Source organism: Psammomys obesus, unplaced genomic scaffold (assembly GCF_907164565.1).
Source record: "Psammomys obesus unplaced genomic scaffold, mPsaObe1.curated_primary_1811, whole genome shotgun sequence".
In the NCBI taxonomy this organism is placed as follows: domain Eukaryota; kingdom Metazoa; phylum Chordata; class Mammalia; order Rodentia; family Muridae; genus Psammomys; species Psammomys obesus.
In genome coordinates, this window is record NW_026590503.1 from 2,070,962 (window position 1) to 2,098,527 (window position 27,566).

Consider the following 27,566-nt stretch of genomic DNA (forward strand, 5'->3'; position numbering starts at 1 on the left):
ACTGAGTATGTCATGCGTGTGCTCAGCGTGTCCTGTGTCTTTTCTGTCTCTGTTCTCCCGGGAGCTCTGTCAGGCAGAGCCTTCCATTCCTTGTGAACGTGGTTGACGACCGTCTGGCGTCTTTTCGTGGGATCTCGGCCATGGTACACCCACATCCTCAGAGTCTCTCACGTGTTCCTGGCCCAGGCTCTCATTTCATGGGCTACTCCACTCGGCTGTGCCACGCCCAGTGTGGAGGAAGCAGGCCCTGGTGTGCTGGTTCCCAGGGCTCTTTGTTTATTTACTGGAGCCCCCAACCCCCAGCAGGAGCGCTGAATCAGCACTGGGCGCAGGCAGGAAGGGTGAGGCCTTCCTGTCCAGCCTCCTCCTGAGGCCTTTCCCATCCAGCTCCTTCTGAGGCCAGGCATGGGTCAAATGACTACAAAGGAGTACAGACAGTGATTTCTTACAGCAGTCAACGCACAACCCCTACTCCCCCCCCCCCACCGCCAAACCAACCAACAGGAGCAAGCACAGGTCTGTACCAGCTTAAAGACCAGCAGCGAGGGCTCTCAATGACGCCCAGTGCAGCTTTGCCTGAGCCGTGCTCTGAGCTCTCCTACTGGTTGATCTCAGGACTCATGGTCCTAAGATACTTACACTCACTCACACACACAGTCACACGTACTCACACACACGCAATTTATACCTTTGAATAGCAGGTCTGTTCAAGTATATTTACCTACTCTACAAACTCCTGGTGCCTGCTATTTTCCATAGCTCTGGTGGGTAGTTTTATGTCAGTCTGACACAACCTGGAGTCACTTTGAAGGGGGAACCTCAACTGAGAAAATGCAGTCAGCAGGCTGACCTGCGGACAGGCATTTTCCTCATTGGTGTTTGATGTGGGTGTGCACAGGTCTCAGTGTGTGGTGCCACACATGGGCTGGTGGTCCTGGAGGAGAGAGCGGGATGAGTAAGCCACGAGGGCCAAGCCAGCAAGAAGCACCTGTCAGGGCCTCTGCAACAGCCTCCAGGTTCCTGCGCCAGGTTCCTGCCTTGAGTTCCTGCGCCAGGTTCCTGCCTTGCCTTCTGTGGATGGTAACTGAAATTAACCCTTTCCTCCTCAAGCTGCTTTTGGTCATGGTGTTTTGTCACAGAGGAACCACATTACTCCACATGTAAACCATGCTTCAAGATGGTGGTCTCCTGGGGTGTCTGTCCGTCTGCCCTGGGCTAGATGCCCAGAGGTGAGCTGTGTTACTACCGGCAGCGTGAACTTCTCATACTCAAGCTGACCGGGGAGGTCAGAGGTCAGGAGTCAGGATCATGTCTGCAAACTTGGGGGCTCAGAATGGCGGCTCCCCTCACCAACCAGGTTGATGAGCTTTGAGTCACACTTAGGGAGTCACTGTCACTCTAGGCAGTGGCTTTGCCACGGCACCAGGCTCCCCTGTGGGCTCCCGGGACAGAGCCTTCAGTTTCTCTCTGTTGGCATGTGCACGTGTGCGTGAGTCATCGGGACTCTAGAGGAGGGGATTACTCCAGGGATCTTCTCCAAAGGTTCTGAAGGAAGCTAGACTCCACCATGCTGACACCTTGTCCCTGCTGGCGCTCACAAGCACAGGATCTGGCGGCGCAGAACTTCCCATGGGAGCGACCTCAGGCTGCCCTCCAAAGCTGGGGCTGCCTCTCAGAATCCGAAGGCCAGCCAGAAGTGCCCGCCGTTCCTACTACCTCCTTCATGCTGGAAACCCCCAAGATGCTGGGAAACCCCAGGGCAGCGCCTGGTTTTCTTCCCAGGCCCACCAGCATCTGCCTCTGGGTGAGGCAGCTGCAGGAAGCAGATTGTGACAAGGTGTGGCTGGGCACCAGGAAGTCTGCTGTGTCCCTGCCCTGGGGAGCAGGGTCTGCTGGAGCTGTTTAACCTTGTCATTCAACGGCCATGGGAGAGGAACCAGAAAGTGCTACTCCTCGTGGCTAAGAGCAGCGGGCCCAGGGAGTGGCCTCAGAGCTCACCCTGGGGCTGCTGTGGAGAAGCTGCAGTGAGTCTGTGCCCACAAAGCTCTGCTCTCATCTAAGGCCTAGGCCCTAGATGAGGGGTGGGTAGCCAGGAACCACAGCATGGGTAAAATGTAGCCCTTGTCCCTCCTAAGCAAACAAGTCACCATTGGAGACACAGAGGCAAGAAGCAGCCCCAGAGTCAGGCTAATGCAGGGGTCTAAGCTGGCCCCCAGCAGCCCCACATCACGGTCCTCGGCCCTGACTCCGCACCCTCCCTCCCGTCAGCTGTGCCCTGTGTGCCTTGGAGACGCCTGCTTCTGATCAGCTAAGAACTTCCATTCGCCCCCAGCAACAGGCCTGCCGCACTTCAAACCTAAAACTTTAGGAATCCCAACTGTTGCCAGTAACTTCTGAAGCAAGGTAGAGGCTGTTTACTGGGGATCCTAGGGACCTCAAAAATGAGACCCAAGACTGAGACTGATGTCTCGAAGGCCACTGTGAGGCTAGGGCATGGGGCCAGGAGCACAACTGAGTTGAGGGACACAGGCTCCGGCTCAAGTGAGCCCGTTCCTCTCATCCCCGTTTCTGACTGGAACCTTCCCAACTGGCACTGCCCTCTCTCCTTCTTCCCAGATCTGGAGCACAGCTGCCCCTCGTCTCCCACACGGCTGACTCTGGGAGGCCCCTGAGCAGAATCCCCGAGGGATGTGGTGACTGCTTCTGGCAGCTCTTGGCCTACCCGAAGCTCTTTCACTGAGAAAACCCGAGTTCTGGACAGAGCACCAGATGGCCGGGATCTAGGCTGCAGGCCCATGGACACCATGGTGGTGACAGAGGACCAAGGCCTCGGCAGGAAAGTGCAGGGAGCACCTCTCTTGCTCCTAGCTCCTGCTCTAGAGCCCTGTGCCTGTGTCTTCCTCCCAGTTCCCCTTGTTGAGGACAGACGGCTAATTCCTGGCAAGTAAAAGCCCCAGGAAATGGTCTTCACATCGTTTTACCCTTCCTTACATAAAGGCATGTGCATTGTACAGAACAGTCATTTCATCCGTCAGATGCTGCCAAGCAGATGCAACCAGTGAACAGCCAAAGGCAAAATGATGTCGCTGAGAAGTGTCTTGGGAGACTGCACTAGTCAGGTCAGGCTAAGTTCTGCCGAGTAACAAACCCTGGCAAACCTCAGTGGCCTCTAACGGCCATGTTCTATATTGGCTCCATTTCTGGCTGTGCTCCTAGTCCCAGCCTGTGACATTTTTACCTGCTGCAGCACGGAGCTCCTTGTGGAACAGGTATGGAAAGCACAGGTCCCTGCTGAATGGACAAAGGACTGTAGAGGTCACTCCTGTGCGGAGAGGAGGCCACACGCCACAGGCCAGCCCGAGACACTGGCACAGCCCACCAGTGCTGGCCCAGGCAGCCGCCCCACCTTCACCCATCATCAGAGCCCGATGCAGCTTCGTCTGCTCAGCTCCGCCGTCCTGGCACAGGGGTCCTGAACCCTGGTGCTCTTCATTCCTAGCTCTGCTCAAGCAGAGTGCAGTGATGCTGGTGGCTATGGATTCTCCGAGGCTCAGGCAGAGCCCTGATGGGATTTCCAACAGGCCCTTGGGTCTGCAGTGCTCAGGTCAGCAGCAGAGTTGGTGACTGCTTCCGGCAGCTCTTGGCCTACCCGAAGCTCTTTCACTGAGAAAACCCGAGTTCCGGACAGAGCACCAGATGGCCGGGACCTAGGCCGCAGGCCCATGGACACCACGGTGGCACAGGAAATAAGAGTCCAGGCATGAGCATGTGTCCAACATCGTCTTATATTTGGAAAAGCAGATTAAAAAACACTTGAAAATACAAGATAAGGTAATGGTTACTTACGTAAGCTTTAACCTTATATTGCTTGGGCATTTTTACATATAAATTATTGCTTCCTACTTTGATAAATACACAGCAGTTACGTACACAGAGGCAGAAAGCACGAACAACGCGAGAGCAAACCCTGTCGATGGCAGGCTGGTAATTCGACAAGTGCTTCATGTTTACCAGCTCTCCCAGCGCTGGCAAGCTACACGGTGTGGTCCCTGAGAGGTTAGGAGATGGCCGGACTGCGGCCTTCTGTCTTCTGTTACCGCAGCTGACACGCCACAGCAGTCCGAAGCAACGAGACAGCCAGAGGCAAGAGGCCTTGCCCAGGCATTTAATAACAGTGTAATACAAATACAATAAATAGGCTGTGCAAATAAATATCACTCTGCTAAAAAGGCTTAGTTTATACAGCTTTGCTTTATACATTAGTACATTTCATCTGACTTTTTGGCAATTTTCAAAATGTGTTTTCTGTAGAGCAAAACCGGGCCCCTCGGTAACGACCGGGCTGAAATTTCAAGGACGTGTCTTTGAGGCTGAGGAGCAGTCCTGGGCGGCACAGCTGCAGCAGCCTCTGCCTCCCGCACACGGATGATCTGCCCGATTCTGGAAGGCCGGGCCGGGCTGCGCCACTTGGTTCCCGGCTTGCGGTGATGTGCTGTCTATGGCAAGAGCACAGGCCTGGGGACTTAGGCAGCACCAGCTCCAGGGCCAGATGTCTACACAAGCAGCTGCATGTCCACGCCCCATCTTCACGCAGGCGAGTGTGCATCTGTGAAATACCTGTCTGCTAGGAGGTGTGAGTTGTCATTGTGTGCCACGCTCCTTGCTTGTAGATGTCGGAGCAGGAAAAGGAATTTACTCTCAATGCAGTCAAGGGTACTAGAAAAGAGTGAATGTGGTGAATTCTGTGCTACCATAACCATTTGGCAATTATACAGACTGTGAGTTTCACACCTGTAGGCTATAGAACATCTGCAAATGTGTGTGCAAATCCTTTGAAATATTTGGAAAGTTGTGAGTTTCCCTAGATGGACCCACATTCTGACACCCATAGGAAGATGCAAGCGTGGCAGACATGGAACCCAGAGGCCCACGGGACCTCTTGAGGGCTGCACTCTTACCAGAAAGAGGCCCAGCCATCACTCTCTGAGGAAGAAGCCAATTATACAGGGTTTAGGGAGGAAACGGAGACTCGTGAAATCACGACAACCCAAAGGTGAATTGGAAGAGAACGTAGACATCTTTAGTCTACCTTCAGGGAGAGCAATGCTCATTCTGCGGGCCTGGGGGGTTCTGGAGAAGGAGCCGGGTCTTCCCATGCCATGGACCCAGCCACTACTGCTTCCTTGGAAGGGCTTCCTGTGGAGCAACCAGGGCCTGACAAATCTGGGGTTTCCCCTAATTTTAGATTCAAGACTCTGCAAAGCTTCTGAAGTTCCTAAGTCTGCTGCCTGAGAAATCCCTAGGAACAGGTGTTAAAGTTGAGAAAGATTTGGAGATTTTAGATGTTCCAGAGATAGGGTGGGAAAACAGATGCCATCTGCCTCGTGCGCTTTGCTCCCGGGCTGTTCCCACTCGGGTGCAGGACTAAGTGTGCAGGGCGTGGCGCAGGGCGTGGCGCAGGGCGTGGTGCAGGTGTGGCTTGCAGAGCCCAGCTGAGCTGGAGCCTAGACAGAGGCTCTACTGAAACAGCTCCACCTACACCGGGTTCTAAAGGTAAAGTTCAGCCTGGAGAACGGAGAGCTGACACTGGTACAGTCAGAATGCGGACAGGGTCGAAGTGGCCTGGCAGGACGGCACTAGCCCAGCTGCTGGCCTGGAGGGAAGACACGGGGCGGTGCCGTGTGTTGTCTCAGACCTCGCAGCTGTCTGCACACCAGGAAGGCCCGTTTTCCCTTGCTTTGCCGCGCTAGTCGCATCTACTGGCCCTCAGCCCCGTGAAACGGCTTCTGACGGCACCAGCTCTAGGTGGGTGAGTCTCCAGAACTGGGACTCTCCACGCTGGTCAGGGGTGGGCTGGTCAGGGGCGGTCTCTCTGAAAGCGCTACCAAAGCTTCCCCACACGGTTCCTTCCAGCCGGGTCTCAGGGGCACACCGCAGGCCTCAGTACTGACGTGGACTGAGCAGGGACTGGCACTCACCGGGCAGGCCCCGGGTGAGGGGCACACCATACTCACGCCTGGAAATGCACAGCCCCTCGGCTGGGGGCGTGCACACAGCGAAGCGGCTAGCATCCAGCTGGCGGGCAGGCTCGTTTCAGCCACAGGCGTTTGCTTCCTCGGGATTTCGAGAGCCCAGTCCTTGACAACTCCAAGAGTGAGACGGTACAGGGCAAGCTGCAGGAAGCCGAGGCTTAGCTTGGGACGTGGACTGCAGGGCTCTGGCTCCTCAAGCCAGACTTCAGGCGTTTCTGGGTTCTGCTCAGTGACCGAGTCTAGCAGGCCCAACTGTTGGCTCCTTACGCTCGGGGTCGCTCACCTCTCCCCAGGCGGCCTCCTGTCTGTGGGCCGGCGCCTGGTGCTGCCTGACTGAACACCGAGGCTCCAGCACACACCGGGAGGCAGACACTGGCCATTCTGTCAGTGTAGGAGCACCCACGGTCCCGGCCCCACCTTTTCTCAACTGTCCTGAAAACTGCACGCAACAGCAACAATAACAGGAATCTATGCAAAGGAGTCCTGGGCCGAATGTGGCCAGGTCCCCGCTGAACGAGGAGCCCAGCTGCCCTGCTTCCGGAGTGTCGGTGGTGAGGAACGCAGTTTCCTGTGCACGTACGTCCTAAACGAGTGCGGATGGCTGTGCCAGGCACTCACATGCACAGCAGGACGCGCCTGCCAGGGCTGTGCTCGGTTTATAGCTCCTCTTCCTGGGATGCTGGGATGCCCTCACGGCCCTCAGTCACGCTCGGTCTCTTGATGGCAGCAGGGGGAGCGGCAGAGACGGTCCTTCCTGCTGGGCACACAATCTTAACGGACAGAAACGGCTGCTGCGTATCAAGGTGTTTTCTCCTTAGCGCTGGCGTGACACCAGCTGAGCCTTGCACTGGGTGGAAACCGCCGTCCTCAGCAAGGCCCTGCGGCCAGGATGCTCCGCTCCCGTCTTCTCTCTCCACCTCCTGGGGCTCACATCACTTCCTGGGCTTGCTTGGCCGCCTCCCTGCAGCCTCTCGGGAACGCTGATAAAACTCAGCGACCTCTCCTCTCACAGGAAGGGCATGCAGACTGAGGTGTCCCTCTCTCAGAGGGCGGTGGTCTCGGACGAGGGGTCGGGCTCAGGCCCGGGGCTCCAGCCGCTGCGAGAGCGCGAACAGGGCCTGCTGGTTGTCGATGACATACAGGTGGTTGACGTAGGACTTCGGCTCCTGCTGCTCCTTCGGGCACACGTCACTTCCTGTGAGAGGGAAACCGAAGAGTCAGCGCCACAGGACAGGGCTGCTGCTTTCAGGTACAGCCAGGAGGCCTTGGAGTTTACCTTTCCCCACACGAGCAACTGCAGCTCAGGTCAGCTCAGTCTCACTTTCTCTCTTTGGATTCATAGAATCAGCACAGGGCAGAGCAGCGGGCGGGGCAGGGAACCAGGACACGCAGTGTGGCAGCAGGCAGCGTGGCAGCAGGCAGCGTGACCTGGCCTCTCTGAGCCTCCGTTCTGGGCTGTACACTGACGGGGTGAAGGTGCTGACCCCCTGGGCCATGCCGGACTCCAGGTGAAAGCACCTGCTGTGCACAGGCAGGTTCCTCACCTCCTGCCAAGTGCCGAGTCCATTTAAAGGAGGAGTGGATATGCCTGAGATTCAAAAAAAAAAAAAAAAAGCCTGCATATGTAGTCTCTGAGGGGACTCTACAAAAGGGCTAAGGAAAAAAAAAAAAAACATTCTCAGCTGATAGGCGAGAACTGGGTTGAAGAAAAGAAGAACCTGGAAGGATCCTTCAGCACCCTAGTGAACTACATTTCTATTTCAGGAAGGTCCCCAAGCAAAAAGCCGAGAGGCAGAGCCATGGTGCTAAAGCTTCGAGTAAAGGAGAGACCGGGCAGGTGAAAGTGGAAAGCGTGGGTCGGTGCTGTCTGTCTGTCCGCACTGTCTGTCTGTCCGAAGTCAGCCAGCACAGCGGCAACGCTGTGCCACACCATTGACTCCCCACTCCAAACAACGAGGGAACACCAGACAAATCTGGAGTGTGAACAAAGCTGACACATGCTGACACACACACACACACACACACACGTCATGGTCTGTTTAAACGTGGGGTCACTAAGCATTCCTCAATGGCCCCGTCAGAGTCTCTGTGCCTTCTGCCCACTCCCGATTACTCACCGAACTGGTTCGCCCTGCAGTGCCTCAGGGTCCGGACAGTGTCCGCAATCATGTGCTGGAAGACAGAAGAGGGAACACGGCAATGAAGGCAGCAGAGCCTCGGCAGGGTGCTCCTCTAACCCTCTGGGACAAAGCTGAGCTCCACCTGGAGCTGGAGAGGACTGTAATTGATTGGGTGAGGCTTGAATTATCCACGTGTGTTGAGTGTGAATCTGCAGAAACAGTGAGGGTATACAAACCTCGGGGAGCATGCTGGCTTTGTGGCCCCAGTTTCCTAGTCACATGTGTGTCCCCATGTGTGAGATGTGGCCTTTCTGAGACCTCCCTTCTGAGAACAGCACACACCGGCTATGTGACCATCACTGCCGGGACTTTTTGCCTTCCAACCAGCCACCACTGGAGGATTTGCACACTCAGAACACAGGCTCACACTGCCCAGTTTCTATAGGGCTGGGGAGCAGACCCAGGGACTCTCAGATGCTCAGCTGACCACCCCACTACCCGAGCCACATCTGCAGGCTCATGGGCACGTCCTGAGTGGAGGCAAAAAGTTCTGTGGATTCAAGGCCTCACACACTGGCAGGAAGTTATGCACCCATGAAAGAGGAGTGTCAGCATTTTCACAGGGGCCATTTTATCTCTAGCCGCTTTACCGTCTTCTCAGTCTTCTAACTTAGTTTCTTTCCTTTGGTTCTCCACTGATCTCCCGACTAAAGTTATTTGAAATGTGCAGCTTCTGGGGAGAGGGCATGCCTTGTGTGTGTTAGGTAGTGTTCCACTACGGCGCCACCGCAGCCCCAGACCCTTTTCATTTTTCAGATCTCCGGAGAGTGTCTCAGCTGCTTGCCCAGGTTGGCCTAGAACTTCCCATCATCCTCCACCCAGGCCTGGGTGCGGCAGGTCCGTCATCTCTCCCCGTGTGGCAGTGCTTCGCTCAGGCCACTCCTTTCACCTTTCCTTAAGGGACCGGCCTCTGCTGTGAGCAGTGTCTCCTGCACAGCCCCGGCACACGCCCTAAACATGGCTGTCACAGCGGGTCCTAGCATCTGGAGAGTGCAGGAAGTCGTGGCTTTGATTCATATCCAGCCCCAAATACCCGCTTTTCAGGGATTAGCATCCTTCATCCCTGGTCCCCAAGCCCTGCCTCCCTAACCTGCCTGCACAGGCCAGACCCCAAACCATCCACTGATGGGAAACGGCCGGAAAGTTGTTTCTGGAGGAGAAATGCCATGGCCACAGTCTTCACACTTAGCACCAGCGGGATGACAAACTCTGCTTGGATTGGCACTGGATTAAATTACCCGCCAGCCAGCCATATTTCGGCTAATTGATGCTGCTCCCGAGCAGAGACTCAGGGCCGTGATTCCCAAGCAGCCCAGGCGGTGTCGGCAAAGGAAAGGGGACCTGCCTCACGTCTGTGCGAATGCATTGTTACATTTCCTTCCCCGAGCCCCTCCCCAGTTCCCAGGACAGATTTCCCGCTGCTGCAGACTGGGGCGTCACCGATTCCTATCCTGTGCCACCCCTGAAAGGCCAGGGCTGGCTGAGGTGCTGTGTGCAGCACTGACTTCTGAGTCCTGTCCTCATCTTTGCTGACGGGAGGGAGGCACACAGCAAACATCACACTCATAACGTGGGGCGAAGCGAGAAGGCCACAAGTCTTTGTTCCTCCAACAGGGCGAGTCTGAGTGGGAGCGCTTCTGGTTGCTGGGGCAGCGCCCCAGGAAGGATGAGAGTCTTACTGCGCCTGCGTCAGGGATCTGCTCTGACTGAACAGGTGGTCTGTGCCAGCCAGATGAAGATAACACCCGACTATCTGCTGACTGGCTCAAATTAGCCGCCACCCGAGGAACGGCTCCCTCGTGAGCTAGGTCACTTGGGCCCTACTGGTTCATTATTATGAAAGATGAATCTGCTTCAGCATAGTGAAACCTTGTCCTCTAAGAGGTGCTCTCTAAGAACACTGCTTCTTCGCCTGAGGAACTCGGGCCTGAGGATGACAGAAAGTTGATTTTTGTCTTTCTAAAAAAAAAAAAAAAAGTCTAATCACATCTGTCATTTCCATACAGATAGGGTCAGCTGAAGGCCTGGTGAGCCTGAAGTGCCACCTGCTCTGAGGACCAGGCCGCCTGTCTCCTCCCTCTAGAAACGCTCCACCAGGGTGGGGGAGAGGGGGAGAGGGGGAGAGGGGGATGGCATTTGCAGTGCTAGCACACGGGCTGGGATCCAACTCTCCGGAACCCACACGCACAGCCTGTCAGGCTGCATGTGCCTGCAGCCTGAGCTCTGTGTGCAACGGGGGGGCAGACAGGGGAGTGCTGGAGCTTGCTGGCCATTGCCTTAGCTCCAGCTTCACTGACAGACCCTCTCTCAGGGGATAATGTGGACACACATTCCCGTGTGCGTACGCACACACACACACACACACACACACACACACACACACACACACACAGGATGACGCACCTCAGGCAGCTGTCGGTGGTCAAGCAGCTGCTGTGTTTTGCTTGTTTGCCTCAGGTAGCCTTGTACCGCAGTCTAGGCTGGTCTGGCACTCACTGTACCTCAGGCTCATCCTGGGCCTGTGGCGACCTCCTGCCTCCCTCCCCGAGTGCTGGGACCACAGACTCATACTCAGAGTCCACACTGTTTTCCTAAGCTTTCTTACAGACAGTGAGGTCAGTATTTACACCGCTGTGGGGCTCTGCTGAATTGCTGGGGAAAAGGAAGCGCCCAGAGACAATGCCGAGGAGACAGGAGAGGCTGCCGAGAGCGCCCGCCCCGCTGTCCCTGACTTGGCCCCTGTGGAGCGCTTATTCCACAGCTGTGAGGCTAGGTGAGGAGAAATGACACAGGGCAAGCGGCCAGGCCACCTCTGCTTCAGAAGGCTCAATGCCGAGTCTGCTGGTCAGGGGCAACAACAGTTGGGGGACACTGCTCCTCCTGGTCTCCGTGGGCCCCCGGGAAAACGCTTCAGGGCCGGCTCACACAGAACACCCCACAAAGCTGTCCCACCGCTGTGAACCAGACTTGTCCACAGCAGGACAAGCCAGGAAGGACCAAGCATCTCAGGCCCACACTGGAGCTGAGCTTGCTCAGTCAGAAGTCCAGCAGCTGAGGCCTTCAGTTGCTGACAGTGGGATCCTCAGGCACCGCAGAGCAATACAAAACAAGGTGGAAAGCCCACACCCTCACTGAGGTGTGAAATAACTGAGCTCTGCGTCTAAACTGCGCAGGCAGAGAGACTTGAAAACTAGACATGTTGGGATCTCTGCTCCCCAGAAACAAGCAGTCAGGCGCCAACATCAAGCAGTCAGGTGCCAACATCTTCAGAGTTGCCAAGTGTTGCTCCAGAGAGGGGCTGGGGGATGTCTGTCTTTGACAGTCTGGAGGTGTTGTGTGGGAGGTGTTGTGTGGGAGCAAGTTTCACTTCTTCTCTGTGCCTGGGCCCTTGGGGTCTCATCCGGAGACTTCAGTCTGAACTGCTCTTTAAACAGTTCCACACGGGATATGAGCAGGGCCTCAATGAACCTTCCCTGAGGCCCGCCTCCAGTCTCAGAAGAGCTGGGAGGCTCCTGAAAGAGTCATGCAAGCCCATTACCTCCACTGCAAAGGCCTCTCAAAGGTCAGGACTCCAGAGATGGGGCTTGTAACACTTCCTCTGTGATGCCGAAGGTCAGCTGTCAGAAAGACGCCTTCCTCTGTCTGCTCATTCGGTCCCGCTTGTTCTGAAGACAGTTCCCCCTGGCTCCCAGGCAGAGCAGAAGGGCTGAGTTGCCCAGCGAGGACAACAGCATGACTGTCCCAGAGGGGTGACCACTACAAGAGGCCTGACCAGGTCCTGCACCCATCAGCGAAGGTGGCCAGGAAGGCAGTGGCTGTTCCCCTCACTTGCAGAACCCAAAGATCAGGTGTATAGCCAAGACTGGGACACTAGCAGGCAGACACGCCTATAGGAGGGGATGCTCTGGCTCAGTGTCTCAGTGGTCCACAATGGGCTTCGAGAGATGCTCCTGACACCACTGAGCTCTCAAGAGTAGGAGTTGCTCCTGACCTCAGCTGTTGTGCCTGGTTCCGTGTTTGCACACAGTGCTAAGCTAATGAGATACTACTTAAAAGATTGAAAGGCAGAGCCTCAAAATCTTGCCAGCCTGGTGCCGACACGGTTCCACGTGCTCCATGGACCCTGGAGTCCACGTTGTGCGATGGGGAGCGCTATACCATCTGCTTCCAGAGCAGGAAGACAAACACACATTTCCTTTACAGAGAGGAGGAAGGAGAAGGCATGAAATTTACTTACCAGCTTTTCAAAATTGACGAGATTATCCAAGAATGTTTTATTTCCTTCATGAATAAATGTTACATCTGGAGGTAGAAGCAAGATAAACGTGCTATCAGGAAGAGAGCCGGAAACAACAAAGGTGTTTGGAGACAATGCAATTTATACTATTTTCTTAAGCATTTTGGAATTATGCAGCACATTTGACAAGGCAACTTGAAATCAAAGCCGTGTAACCTCTGACCTAAAAGTTTAGAGGCAGCTCAGCCTTCCTGAAGTGTTTTGCAGTTAAAGCGAAGAGTTGATTTTTAACCCGCATGATATAAGCTAATGCTATGTTGTAACTTAATTGGTCCATTATGTTTTTAGGTCAAAAGACTAAGCACAAAACAAATGAATATTCATAAGCAATGTGGACTTACTATTTATACATTTGCCTGCCAGCTAGTGTAAATGGGGCTTGCTTTCATTAAAACAGTTGAGATTCAGACCTCCAAGTTTACATTAAAAGTTTTCATTAAAGAAATTTAAAAGTTTGGTTTCCAAAGTCTGTGTATTAGAAGTGAGGAAAAGGGCAAGATGCTGGGTGAGAGATAACGTCACTGATGAAGATGAAACAGGAGCAGTAGCAGGGTGAAGGATGAAGGTTTGTTTTTTGGAAAAGGGGAAACTTAAATATTGCTTGAGACTCAGTAGACTTAACGTGACCGGGGAACTGGGGTCCGATCCGGCTCTGAGTTCAATGGTAAGGGCCTGAGCCTTACCCACCACCCCAAAGAAGTGGCCAAGGATGCGGAAAGAAAAACGTCTTTCTGAAAGGGTGAGTGCTCAAGAGGTGGAGCTGTGGGAATGAGACACACTGAGCCAGGACCCGAGGCCTGGAGAACCTCTGGCTCACAACAGTGGCTGAGACGGTGCATGAAGGAGCCTTAGCATCCTGCACATGAGCAATGCGGTGCAGAGCCAGGACCCGAGGCCTGGAGAACCTCTGGCTCACAACAGTGGCTGAGACGGTGCATGAAGGAGCCTTAGCATCCTGCACATGAGCAATGCAGTGCAAACTGTCAACCTAAAGGGCATGTATATACCCCTCTGTCATCAACAACAGACCAACTCCCCGAAAACAGAAACACGCATTCAAAACACACAGTCAAAGCTGCTGGACAGGTGCTGCCAAAACCTGCGTGCAAACTGCGAGCTCGGGCTCCTGCTGTGGCCTGCACACACCCTCGGGTGAGCTGTTTTACCTCCGGTGCACAGCAAACATCCCCACCGCGCTCACCTGCATCATCAGAAGCCTGGCCTCACACAGAACTTCAAACCACAGGCTCCTCTTAGTGGCTGGTTGTGACACCCCCTCCCCCGCCCCCTCCACTTCTTGGAAAGAACACTCTCCACCAGCAAGTTTCATGGGCAGCAAAGCTTCTGCCCACCCACAGGACTTCTCACACACCAGTGCACTGTGCCCAGCTGTCCCCGAAACAGACCACTGCTTGTACTTTGGGCTCTGTACGCTAACCTAATCTTGTTGAAGTACTTCATAGTATTACAGAAAATAACACTGGGCTTAGAAACACAGCAACACAAACACACAAGTTTCTAGTGACAACGCTTTGGCACTGCCCAAACACAAGTAAGCGTTCTAGCATTTAAAAACAACTGGGTACTTGAAAAAACGGTTTCATGCAAACATGGAGGTATGAAAGCTGAAGCCACTGTTAAGATGTTAGCTGAAACTCCCATTCTTTTCTGCTGTAGCTAGAAAAAATGCATTTCTAGAAGATGACATTGCATTTCCTAACAGATGGGAAATCATTACCTTTAAGCAGTAAGGGCATGAAAGGGATTTTTGGCGGCTTCATCTTTTTGAATGCATCCCTGTAGGCTTTGTGGTTTAGGGAAGGGTCCTGCGAGCCAAGGCGATCAGAAAGAGAGAGAAAAATCAATGCGTTAGAGAAGCAATTCTCAGTCTGCATCGGCTGCACGATGTGACCATGATTCCATGCACACAGACTCTTCTGAAGAATGAGGTGCCTAAAGCGTTCCTTGGAGAATAAACCCACTGATTAGGGTAGGAGGTCTAGGCAATGCATGAAACCCGGGCTATTGGTTTACAGCACCAGGAGACACCTTTTGATTGCCTAGCACTCCCTTAAATAGGTTACTCGGGCCCAGGCTCCTCTGCAGAATTCCCACCGCGAGCTGATGGCAACATCTTTTAGTACACCGAGGTGGGAAACCCGCCCTCAGCACACAGAGACAATGCCACACTCTACCAACAAGCGACAGACTTGCATATAAGCCTAAGAAACAATCGAAAAGGAGCAAAGATTAATGCATGGCACACTAATTTCTTACCAGATTTATACTAATACTTTCATGTTGTGAAAAGAAAATGCCTGAAAAGTCATGGGGGTTCCACAGGGAGAGGAGGCAGCATTAATGGCTCTCCCGCATACTCCTTACCTACATCTGTCATCTGTCTATATCACTTGTCCAGCTCCGCACCTGCTTACCATCGATCTGTCATTTACTCTTACTTTTAAGTTAAAAATTTTTGAAATTATATCATTTTTCCCTTTCTGTTTCCTCCTTCCAACCCTTCCCTTGTGCCTGTCCTGTTGTTTTCTCTCAGATCCATGGTTTTCTTTTCTTCAGTATCTAGGTACCTATAAAATATCCTATATACGTGTGTGTATTCCTGAACATATAAGCACAGCCTACCCAGCTGCACAAAATTCCCTGACTGCATATGACTTTAGGGCTGAGCACTTGGTACGAGGCAACCAAACGCGTGGCTCTTCCCACGGGGAGCCTGCTTCTGCACTCTCGGGATTCTCCAGTTGCCTGCAGCTCTTTGTCTAGACTTGGGGACCTGCGAGATTTCCCCTTTCCAGGTTAGCATGCTCCTGTATCATTTGTTTTTAAAGACAGAGTCTTATTTCATAGCCCAGGCTGGTCTGGAACTTGCAATCTGCCCTCCCCATCTTCCCAAAGCACTAGGATTCTATCACCATGCCCAGATCAAAACTATTTGTACATGAAACAGTCAGCTTACATCATGAAGAACCTTAAGTTCTCCCTTGAACCCAGAAGGAAATAGCACTAACATTAATTTGAAGTATAAGTCTCCTTTACTTACCGTTAAACTCTCAAGTTCAGAGAAAAGTTTCTTGAACTTGCCAGGAATTTTCTAAAAAAGAAAAAACAAAAGCAAATGCCACAATCAGAAAGGACAGTGGTCCCAGAAGGCAGCTCTGATCTGAGATGTGGCGTGTTTAGATGAGTTCTGCTTACTCACAGACATGTATACCTGTGACATATACCTTTCACGGGTCTCTGCCTTGATTTCACCTCATTACGCAATTCCCATCAACTGAGCACGTTGCTAAAAGTACATGGCAGCTGCATGAGAAAGGACGCTAGCTGGCTGGGTTCTGCACACTGCTGGTTATTTAATAATCACTTAGGCTTCACCTCTGTATCGTATTTCTGATGAACGTGCTCATCTTTCTAATAGTCTGATGGAGTGGGAAATAACAAGCGTGGCCGTTTTTTATACAAATGGCATCTCTGCCTTGGACAGCAGAGGAGAGCTAGAAAAGATGCTGAAAACCTTAGGTGATGCGGCTTGACTTTAGCAGACAGCTTCGCCGAGTCTGAGGGCATCGGAGGCTCACGCAATGCCAGAAGACAGGGAGGCGGGCCTGCTCCATCCTCCCCGATCAAACTTCAGGACCCCCGACACGTGTCAGATGGCCTTTAACATGAATAGGAGAAAACACGGATCCTTTCACCCCACCTTAGTGGCCTGCCGTAGAAAGCCGACCTAACCAAGGCTCCCTGTGAATCCTGTCCCCGTCACACCCCTTTCTGGCTGTGTGTTTAGTGTGAGTCTGCACTCTCACTGGCCTCAGCCTCCAGCAACAGCACATGAAATAAACGTACAAGTGCCCGGGGTTGCTCTTAACAGACTCCAGCTACCAAGAGTAGTGACAAGTTCACGATATCCCACAGAGGTTACGTTTCCAAACTGGATCAAAATAACGATGATAACGTTACAATAACTGAACTTTGAAACTACTTAAGTTTTCAATGTGATAATTTTGACGACTCAGTTCTTCATAGTTAGTACTCTATCTGGAAATGACTTCTCCACAATAAATAAAACATAAAATGCAGGCTTTTGCACACACTTGCAATCTTTCCTTTGAGCCGTATCTTGGTCTGTCCGACATCCCAATGAGTGTCCCCGCGGCACCTCACACTCAATGTGCTTAGATTCACACTGGCCAGAGGTCAGCGAGAGGCAACTGTTTGTGGAAATAAAGTTTCACTGAACACTCTCCTGGCCGTCATTTGTTCATGAACCATGGCTGTTGCACTTCAAAGACAGGGTTAAGTCCTTGCATCAGAGACTGTAAGATCAGGAAGCCTGACAATCTGCAGAGCTCTGATTACTCCTCTCAAACCCCCATCTTTCCTGTATGTGATAACAGGAGCGCTTTCCTTTGACTCTGAGCTGCTGTGCTCACACCTGCTGGGAAGCCCAGCCTCGCTTCCCAGCAGCTTCCTGCCGGGTGGGTGCCTTCTCAGTCTCCTCAGCTGTTCTGATGTGGAAGTGCGGGCACTTGCTTCTCCTGGCCAGCGAGACCTGGTTTAGAAGGTCCCCTAGCACAGCTCTCTGTGGGGCAGGAATGCACTTCGTGGCACCCAGGAGGTAGCCAATATGCAGACTCGGCTTTTTAAATGTAATTCAATTGTTTCTGCAAGTCAATTGTTTCTTTTGAGGTTTAATGCAAATTCCATTCTGTGAAGACCCTCCCTGTCCATTTGTCTTCCTGTGGCTCTAATCAGCATGGCAGATCTTGCCCGTCTCTTTTAATCTTTAATGTTCTTGGCCATCTTGTTTGCTCAACCAGGACAGCCCACCCTTTCATGTCTTTCTTTTGTCGGACCTCCCTGAAGAGCACTGCCCCAACCCCGGTTAGCATAGTGCATCACTGGGCACAGCCCCTGAATGAAAAGGAGAGACACAGGAGAATGGCCCGGTCAGCGAGAGGAGAGGTCAAGGAGACTGCAGCGGACCCCATGGGTCACAAGGCCATAGGAGAGAGGCTGGAGGAGAGAAACAGTGCGTCAACTGGACTAGCCTCCTGCGTCTCAGAACCCAAACCCTTACCGTCCACAGAGGCAGAACTAGAACCTGGGAGCCTCATGCCTTCTGTAAATATAGAAAGTCCTCTTTAAGAAAAGTAAAATGCAAAACTACTTTGGCTGTTTTGAAGAAGATACGTATGCTCACGTGAACATGCCAAGGACCTCAAACAGGAGGCCCCGAAGCTTGGCTTCCGCTCTGTGTGTCCACCCCTCACTCAGGCCAGCACCCTGCTCTCCTCTGCACACTCAGGCCAGGCTGGAGGAGGACCAGCCAGCCCGGAGCTAGAGCTGCCTACCCTACTTTTTAAAAAATACATTTTTCATATACATTAGAGAACCACCCTTCACAGTCCTACTGAAAACACCTTCCGCGAGCGGGGTGTGTCCCTGAAACCATCTAATCCACTTATTGCCCACACAAGCTTCCCCCAGAGTGAGCCCTTTCCCCACACCCAGTGGGCACCTGCTCACCTCCCAGGTCTGCGACAGCCGGCTGACAGACGCGGTGTTGAGGCCCATGACGATTGCAAAGAAGGAGTTTAGGTTCTGCTGGGCCTTGCAGCTGTGAACAGAGGAGAGCAGAGTGCTGAGAGAACACGCCTGCACATGTGGTGGTCACTGATAAGGCCGGCACACCCGCCACTGCCCACTCGAGGCTTGCTCGCCCGGACGGTTTCTAACGCTCAAGAAGGGCTTTCCAGCCCCCAGGTCCTCTCTTCCCGACACTGCAGGGAGGCCTGCACACACAGCCATTTGTGGACATTTATGACATCAGCGATCGCGCTCTGAAACACCTGCTTCTCTGTATCTGCCACAGGTTGCTCCTGCACCTCGCCTCCGCTCTGTCTTCACGCTTTTCCTGTTTCTGGCCAACGGGTCCCTCTCACCTCATACTCATTCTGATAGATCATTCTTTGCTAACAACAAAATGGACATCACACTATCTGTCTGTCTCTATCTTCTATCTATTATCTATCTATAGCATCCATCTATCTATTTATCCTCTATCCATCTCTATCATCTATCTCTATCATCTTTCTTTCTATCATCTACCATCTATCTATCTGAGTCTATGGCATATACTATGGCATAACGCTCCACAGTTCTCATTCATAAAGGTAAGAAAATAAAATGAAAGGCTTTTGTAAGCCCTGTGCTGGGATGGGGACAGTAGAATCAGGAATCCGAGATGGTTACCTTCCACTCCAAGGAGAGCTGAAGGCCAGCCTAGAGGAAAATGAGACCTTGCCTCCAAATGTTGCAATAGATATCTTTGTTGTGAAACTTTTCACTGATTTGTGATTTTTTTCATTACTCTTCCAGCTATTACATGATGGTGCAGAAGCTATAACTGTGAAAAGTGTGCTTGCTTTGGTTTGTTTAGCGGTGTTTGTTTTGAGCCAGATGAGCCCAGGCTGTGTGGAACTTGTTACACAGCTCAGACTGGCCTCAGCTTCCCAGGGCTAGGAAGCGTTCCCACATTCCTGCCAGCTGAAGGCTCTGACACATCCTGTCTTCCAGGGCGCTGACATTTTGGTGGCCCTGGAGTGAACGTGTTCCGGCACAGCTCCAGGCCACCTGTACCTGGACTGCAGGCCCGGAAGAATGGTCTCCTCGTGAAGAGGGGAGCTGCAGAGACCGTGCTCCCCCACACCCAGAGCAGAAGGTATTTGGGGACGTGAGCCCAGTGGCACACCACTGCCAAGCCTGCCAGCTGGGCCCATCTGGCCAGTGTTGGTGCAGCCTTCGCTCCTAGGCCTTGTCTGGGGGCTGGGACAGTGCCGCTCCCTCCTCCAGTCTCCAGCCAGCCCCACCCCACGGGCCTTGCTTGCGATGGTCTGTGTGCACACTGGGGGAAGGCCTCCTGTGTGTGTTACTGCCGAGGCTCTGCTGCCCAGGGCGTGGTGCTGACTCCAGCTCTCTCTGCCACCCTCCCAGCACTCCACGACATCCAGACAAGGCTTGAATTAGCTTCCCCTCGTGAGGGGATGTGCTGAACCACTGGCTCCATGCCGGGCTCGTTTCGCTGCTCATAGGGTCCGAGGTGGAGGACCCTCCAACCCCGAGTCCTCCTAGCGGAGAAGGCCCTAGGGTTATTGTCCACGAGGGGACGCGCGTTAAGGATGGGCTACACACCTGCTGCTTTGGTTTTAACGTGTGCATACCCATACCCGATCACTCACGGCACAGCACGCCATGCAGAGCCACGCTGAGGCTGAAAGCAAACGTGGAGGTAAACGCTTCTTACTTGTCATGAGTGGAAGCCCTTTTACTCATGTCTAGATGATTGTCATCTTTTAGCTCTGACTTCCTCATCTCTTCTGGTTCACATAGCTTCATTTTAGTCATAAACACACACACACCACCTGATTTTGTTTTTTAAAAAAGAAAACCAAATGTAGACACACTTTCTGAACAAGACAAATTGATTCTGGGCAGAAACTAGCTGCCAGCCGGGCCTGGGACACTGTTACCATGGGTCATTCATCCCAAGATAAGAGCGGGCTGTCTGACACTGAGCATTCCAGCCCAGCTTCCATCCTTTGTCTGTGAGAGGAAGTAAAATCCACCCAATCCACAGAGGTGGGGGCGGGATGGTGAGGAGGGGAACGTGAATATGCCAGAGGCAGGGAAGACACTGTGACTGTGGAAATGAGTGTTTTCCTTATGCTCTTCTGTAGTGTGATTAGAGGGAAATTAACCGTATGTTTCAGCTGGCATTCTGTCTCATGGGCTAGGCTGGAGACCAGAAGCACATGGAACTCAGGAGCATGGAGGCAGGTGGAGAAGACACGAGGAAACTTCATTTCCCCCAAGAGACACTCAGTCCCACAGTGGGAAGAAGCTGGGTGGGGCCGCCTTTCTCACTGATGGCCTTTCTCACGGGAACACTGGCAGCCCATTTCTATATCTAACTCACTCTGTAGAAACCTTTGACCACAGAAGCCACCTCCAGGAATCTCAGAGACCGTTTTGGAACAGACTGGCTGGGTTGAGAAACCATGGCAGGGGCAGCGCAGGACACAGACCTGCTTCCTGTGCTCCATCAAATCACAATGGAGCCCATCACAGCGGAGCCCACATGGTGCCTGTTTAGCCTCTTGCTTCAGGGTCTTAGACAACAGCTCAGTCAGTCTGTGTCCTAATGTCAGCCTTCCTAAAGGGTGATGAGCCGACCATTTCTTGGCCACAGACTTTGCAAGGATCCCTCTGCCTCCTCAGTCGTATCTGCACTTGCCAGTCTGTTTCCTACAGCTTCCTTCTCCCCTCCACAGGACGACACCACGGCCACAGCGGCTGCCTGTCCTGCTGCATCCTCAGGCTGCCCTCCACAGAAGAATTCCTACTCAGAACACAGACGGCAACAGGTGCCCCCTTCACCAGCACTTCCTGTCTCCATCCCCACACCTCTGAGATGCTTTGCTTTCCTTAAAGCCAGGCCACACTCTGGTCCCAAGCCAGGTACTTCCTCCTGGTCTAAGATCAGCATGTTGACCTCTAGGAGGCCTGATGCCTGATTCCCACAAGGCCTTATCCAGACCTACAGCAAGGACAGCACTTCCTGAACCAGCCAGGCCAGGCCATGCTTGTCCAGGCCTCCCTCTGCACGAGTACAGGGCTGCAGCATCAGCCAGTTTCAGATCAGGTACCATGCATACAGTGATAGCATGGCTGCCTACACGGAGATGCAGAGGCTGCGTTCCTTGTCCTGCTTCCCTAAAGAAGTCGGTATAAATGAGCTTCCTGCTCAGGACTAAAGTCTCGGCTTCCTGGGAGGAGTACAGAAGTCACCCTGCCCATTTCCATCCTTGTAAGTGACCAGAGCCATCTTCCCCTGGAGGCCACCCACAGGCACGGGAGACAAGGTGTCCCCTCACTGTGAATAACTGCAGTCTAAGGTGGGCTGAGCCTCTCTCTGTCTGCCTTCCTTCTCTCTACTTCCCTCTCTCTACTATGGCTGCCTTCTATACCCTAACAATGGTGCTGAAGCCCCAGGGCGAGAAATGGGAGAAAATGGGAGAAAATGGGCAGTTGTATCCAGCAGAGCCACCTCATTCCCCAGGCAGCCTTCTTTTTTCATGCTGTCTCCCGCCCTTCTCTCTCAGCTTCCCACCTCCCCCTCACAGTCTGCCCTAGGCAGGAGGCCATGCTCCACTCAACCAGAGCACACAGCACACACGTAACACAGGAAAACACTGGGCCCAGGGACCTGTGGCACTAACTCTGAGCTAGGTTTGGAGGCCTGTTGGAACTTTCAGAAGGTCTACCCAGATGAAGGCACCAGAGATCGATGCTGGCTGCGAGACCACTGGTTCAGCCAAAGCTCTGACAGCACTCCATAGGCCCCGTGGCTCCTTTTCCTGGAATTGTGAGGATGGGAACACCCTTATATTCCAGGGCATTTGATCATTTCCAGACACAGTGGACGCTCTACTCAACTGGACATTGACTTCTCTCTGGACCTTGGTCCCGGGGCGCAGCCATGGGTTCCAAATTCTCTGTGCCAAAAGATACTCCTTTGGCCTGTCTGAGGGCTAACTTAGGAAACTGGTGACTCTCCTTTCCCTTTTAATGAAAATCTGGACTCAATAGAAATGGCCACTGCTGGCCCAGATTTGGAACTTTCTGAAAGGACTAGCAGGATGGTCTAGGTGCTCTTCTCCCATAAAAACTCACAGCACTTCGCTTTAATTTTCCTCAGTGCTCTGGCTTACAACCACAGCTGGAGCCAAAATGCCAGCTGGCCAACACCTCTGCTGGCCTGAATCTTGCATCTTTACAGTAACAGTTATTCCTGAGACAGCACAGCACTCTTTTGCCTTCTCTTGTGGCCTGATCTTTTCTGCCTCTCCATGGCTAGAAGGCCTGGCTTTTCCCTTTTAACAGCCAGGCTGTAACAGCATCTCAGGCTGTCACTCCCTGCAGGCACACACAAACCAGTTACAGATATGCAGCTCACTGGGTCTCTCTCACAGAGCGTCCAGTGTCTTTCCATGCTCTTCGCTGGCTCTGAGAAGGCCGGCTTTAGAGTCTGGTTTTGGGTTTCGGCCCGTCGGCCCCAGATCCAAGCATGTTGGTTAAGTTTCCTCCAAGGTCTCTATTCTGTGTCAGGCTGTCTCTGGGAGTATACTTTTAAATTGGAAATGACTTCTTTTTGGGAAATACAACTTACAATTGAATTGTTTCTTGGAACACAGGTTTAGCAATTTGATGTTAACAAAAATATGTTTTCAAAACTAGATATGGAACCAACAAAATGACTCAGCAAGTAAAGGAGCTTGCTACCAAAGCTGAAGACCTGAGTTCAATTCCCAAGGCACACACAAAAGGAGAAAACTGACTCCTGAAAATTGTGCTCTGACCCCACAACATATGCTATGTAGCATGTGCCCATAACAACACAAAATAAATACATACATACACTAGAAGTGGTTTTTTTAAACTTGTTTGAAAAAAAAAACCTAGATATAGTCATTTAAGATAATAACACTAATTTTTAAACTTTCACTTTATAAATTGTTTCTAACCATAAAATTGGTTTTACTTAAGACACTGTTTTTTTCATTACATGATAGCTGGGATTGTTAATATTTCAAAAGAAAATATACAGCGTTCATTACATTTAAAAGCGAGGAATATCACCTAACACTTCCTGCTCAGATTCCTTCCTTGGATGCTGGCTTTGGCCGATTTCTTCTACAAAGTTTGCAGCTGCTTGTTCCTTCTGCAGAGTCTGACATATGAACAGCAGCTTACCCTGCTACCGAACCGAGACATGGTCCAGCCCATGGCACAACTGCGTTCAACTCCTGTTAATCTTGACGTGAAAGTTCTCCTCATGTGACTTGGTCTCTTACTGTTCCCCACAATGTTGTACAGTTCCTGCCCTCTGACCTGTGTTCTGGATCTTGGCCGACTGTTAAGTTTTATCAGGGACCCTCTTCTGAGGAATTCCACCCGCTGTTTCCCTCGCTGCACTTTTGTCAGCCATGAAGCAGGTAAGGAAAAGATTGGCACCCACAATGCCTAACAGCAACTCAAAAGAGCAGTGGAGGGAAACAATGGCCGTCCAACTCATCCTTCTTCTTGTCGCTCTGTTCATCGTTTCCGGGACTCAGAACCAAGAAGCTGGACTGAGCCTTATTTGCATCGTTAAGCTCTGTCCCACCAGCTCAGATCTGCTTAACATCCTTCTGGGCCAGCCTGGCTCCTTGACTGTTGCAGTGCCCCAACATTAAAGGACTAGATCTGACGGCTAGGATGGCACGTGTGCCCTGCTCTGCAAACAGTGCTGCTCCCAAGACCACAAACCCTAACTAGTTGAAATGGGCCTTAAGACACAGGGACCAGACAAAAATTGCCCTGGTTCCCTCCTACTCCGTCTCCTCCTGTTGAACACTCTTTCTTCCTTATTATCTTTACACCTACATTTTCGCCCTGTCTTTTAAATGTCTTAGTGAATGTCACACGGAAACAAAATGCTCCATGCAAACTCTCTCAATAGCTTTCACCCACAGCAGCTGCACTGATCCTGACACGTCTGCAAAGACCATGGAGTGGCCGTGGAGAACTTTGTATGAAAGGGACCTTCATTCCTTTCCCTCCGGGCCAGATTCAGTTCTTCACATGAGTCCTCTGTTTCCCTCTGCTCCCTTTCTCTGACGCTCTGTGGCTCTGGCTACTTCTCCTGGCTCATTTTGGTGCAAAGGTCCTGGCAATGGGTCTAGTCACCGTCACCCTGAATCAGCTCTGCTCACTTTCTTGCACTGACTCGTTCTTTTTCTCCTGCCTGTGCTCCTCCCTCTCCCTCAGCCTTCCCAGGAAATCTCCCAGATTTCCTGGAAACTCTCTGTAAGTAAACCGTCTGCTTCCAGCCCTCTGGTAATCACTGTCCACACTTCTTCAGGACTACAGGATGCTGACAGTTTCCTGGCCCATGGACGTGAAGCGAGATTCAGGCTCCCCCTCTGCTCCATGACCAGAGCACCCCTTTTCAGAGGACCAGAACTGCCCACTCCAACAAAGTCCCTGCTCAGCAGAACACAGCTGTAGCACACATGCCTGAATTACTGTGTCCTCTGAGTTTGAAACAACCGTTTCCTGCTGAGGGACTGTACTTCCCGGCTTCCTGTAAGGGGCTGTATCCCATCTTCCCCTGTAGGCATTTTGGCCACCCCCACACACGGGGGCCAAGACTCCCTCCCCCTTGCCTGTGGACACCACGGTCCTGACTGAGAGGAGAGCAATCCTCTGTTTCTGTACTGCTGTAACAACATAACAACTCTTTGAAGCGTCACATGGCAGTAAACACATGTGCAGAATCTGAAGGGGAGAAGAGAATGTATGCTTTACACACAAACACCACACTGTGCTGGACGAGGACCTGGGCACCCAGGATTATGATGCACGGAAATTCTGAAGCTTGTCCCGAGCAGACATTGATAAACAGCTGTCCTCGAGAACTGTCTGCTGTAAAAACAACCCCCAAAGACAAAGGAGAACAAAGCATGAAGCCTGGGAGACAAAAATCACTGGGGAAGGTTTCCATGTCTGCCACGTGCCTACCCTGGAAAGCTGTGCAGAGAAGACTGTGATTTATAGCATCTGTGCACGTTTATTGCGTGAGTGTGTGCGTGCATGAGTGCATGTCCTCTGTTGTGGAGGCCAGAGGGTTTGTTTTATTTTTTATTTTTATTACTATTTTTTTTTTTTTTTGACAAATGACGTATTTGATTTGTTTTCACATTCTTGAGATAAGGTCTGTTCTGCAGACCAGGCCAGCCTTGAACCCACCTGCCTCTGCTGGAGAGCCCTGCTGTGGAAGGCGCTGTGCCGCGCCGGGGTCCACCTCACTGAGATGAGGCTTCTCCCTGGACCTGCAGCCTGCCCGTTCAGCTGAAATGGGCAGCAGAGAACGCGGGACCCTCCTGCCTCTGCCCCAGGCTGGACTCACACATGTGCGGGCCACACCTGAGCTCTGTATGGTGCTGGCGAGCGGAACTCAGGCGCAGGCTTGCACGGTGCGTCTGCAACCAAGCCACATGCCCCTACTTCATGAGAGGCCCCAGGAAGGCGCTGAAACTTCATTCCCGAGCCTTCCTGAGTCACCCCTAACTGCCCGGTACCGTTTCCCGTTACAGCGATCCTCTACAGACAGGCCAGGCCTTCAGCCCAGTGAAGGACCCCTGTTCAAACAGGACGCTTGCTCTCTACAATAAAGGAAAGCAGCAAACACATGTGTGTGCACGGGCGTCCTGACCCTGCACATGTACGTCAGGACGCCCCGTAGAAGAAACTGCCCACGTTCTTAGAGAACGGTGGCAATCTGGGTACAGCAGAGCTTGCTGACACGTTCAACTCGGCTGAGCCCGGAAGGCATGGGGGATGTGCAGCGTGGCTGAGTGTGGGGTGTACCCCGCCTTTCAAACGACAAGTCTGCGAGAGCGCGTGCTGGAGTGTCACGGAGCCGTGAGCAGGGTCCTAAAGCACGCGGCTTCCTGTGACCCCCCCGCCACACACAGCACTGTCTCTGTTTCCCTCGCCACTGTCGCCGCCGGCTTACAGCACAGCTCAGCGCTGCAGTCTGGCTCTGACATTCACCCTACGATATGAATGCTTCTAATGCAAAGACATCAGTATTAAAAGACAGACACATCTGGCCACGAAACTCAGCATTACGCTTTTGTACCCCAGCCCTTCTGCCACGGTAAGGACCGGTGATGATGATGATGATGATGATGACGATGACAAGAGCCCACGCCACCCCGCGCTCCCGCAAGCAGAGAAGAGGGACCTACTGCGCCGCGATCTTGATGAACTTCTTCACCAGCTGCACGCGCTTGCCCAGCTGGCTGCAGAGCAGGATCTCCGTGGCCACCCACAGCTGGACCTCGTTGCAGCGCTGCAGCAGGAGGCTGAGGTTCACTGCGTGCTCCCCGCTTCCCTGCCTGCTGAACGTGAAGTAGATCAGCTCTTGCTGCAAGAAACGAGTTCAGTTTTAGCTCCAGTTAAGCTGATGCAGGATCCAGCCACTCTCAACCCCTCCCAATCCTTAGAGCAGAAAACACAGCAAACACGGAGCACACAGACACACTTGTCTTCAGTTTTCACAATAATTGTTCAATACTGTTCACTAGAGTCCTTCTATAATAAGGAGGATATCCTGGTTAAGGAAAAATCTCAAACGTTCTCACGTTTAAACCCCTGGAGTTTTAAAAGGAGCCCCTAACTATGGCGCTAACAAGGCCAGCATTCACAGCATGCACCAGAGCCCACAGATAAGGAACTGTCACGTGGGCCCCACTGATAACGCTCGGATCACTGGACCTCGTCCCTCGCTTCTGAGGAGTCTGTGAATGACTAAAGCATCCTCTGAGGTCGGGGCTCACCACGTTGCCCAGGCTGACCTGGAACCTATGGCCTCAGAGCCCAGCCTCAGCCTTCCAAGCAAGGACTGCGGGTGGGCACCACCGCGCCTGTGCGCGGCACCTCAGGCCTTAAAGCTGCTCTCCGAAATTAGCGTTAAGAGGACATTATACGAGCAGAACAGAAAGAAAACGCAGCTTCAGGGCAGAGTGCAAAAGGTCACAAATGCACGCCCAGAGCAGTAACCACTTGGCGTGATCACAGGCGAAGCGCCGAGGAGACTAGATGGAGACTAGATCTTAACCGAGAGCATGTGTCTTAGGAGGAAGGACAGTCAGGGCTGCACGAAAGGCAGGGCCCACCGACTGCCGCTTCTGAAGAGGCAAGCCCTGGGCCTGATCGGGTTCCTCACGTGCTCACCCGGGCCTAGAGTGCGGACATGTTTTAGGGAGAAAGGATGAACCAATTTAACAGATACAGCAGATTGAAGGGCTGATGGGTCCCTGAAAGTCAGCCATGAGGTTCCATCCAGGAGAGGCTGCTGTGGAAAGGTGTGTCTCTCCACAGGAAAGCTGGACGCACGGCACGGGCACAGGCCTCTTTACCTCCCAA

At 52.6% G+C, this 27,566-nt stretch overlaps 1 protein-coding gene across 1 annotated transcript in view; it reads right to left on the bottom strand.

The window, feature by feature from the left end:
- Positions 1 to 3,773: 3,773 nt before the first annotated feature.
- Rapgef5 (Rap guanine nucleotide exchange factor 5) overlaps positions 3,774 to 27,566 on the bottom strand; it is a 194,904-nt gene continuing 171,111 nt past the window's right edge. Inside the window, exons 20-26 of the mRNA XM_055607551.1 lie at positions 26,387 to 26,565; positions 18,060 to 18,150; positions 15,571 to 15,621; positions 14,248 to 14,335; positions 12,450 to 12,514; positions 8,150 to 8,204; positions 3,774 to 7,227 (exon numbers count right to left, since the gene is read on the bottom strand). Of these exons, the coding sequence (XP_055463526.1) occupies positions 7,109 to 7,227; positions 8,150 to 8,204; positions 12,450 to 12,514; positions 14,248 to 14,335; positions 15,571 to 15,621; positions 18,060 to 18,150; positions 26,387 to 26,565 (648 nt within the window). The 3' untranslated portion in view covers positions 3,774 to 7,108. The remainder of the gene's footprint in view (positions 7,228 to 8,149; positions 8,205 to 12,449; positions 12,515 to 14,247; positions 14,336 to 15,570; positions 15,622 to 18,059; positions 18,151 to 26,386; positions 26,566 to 27,566) is intronic.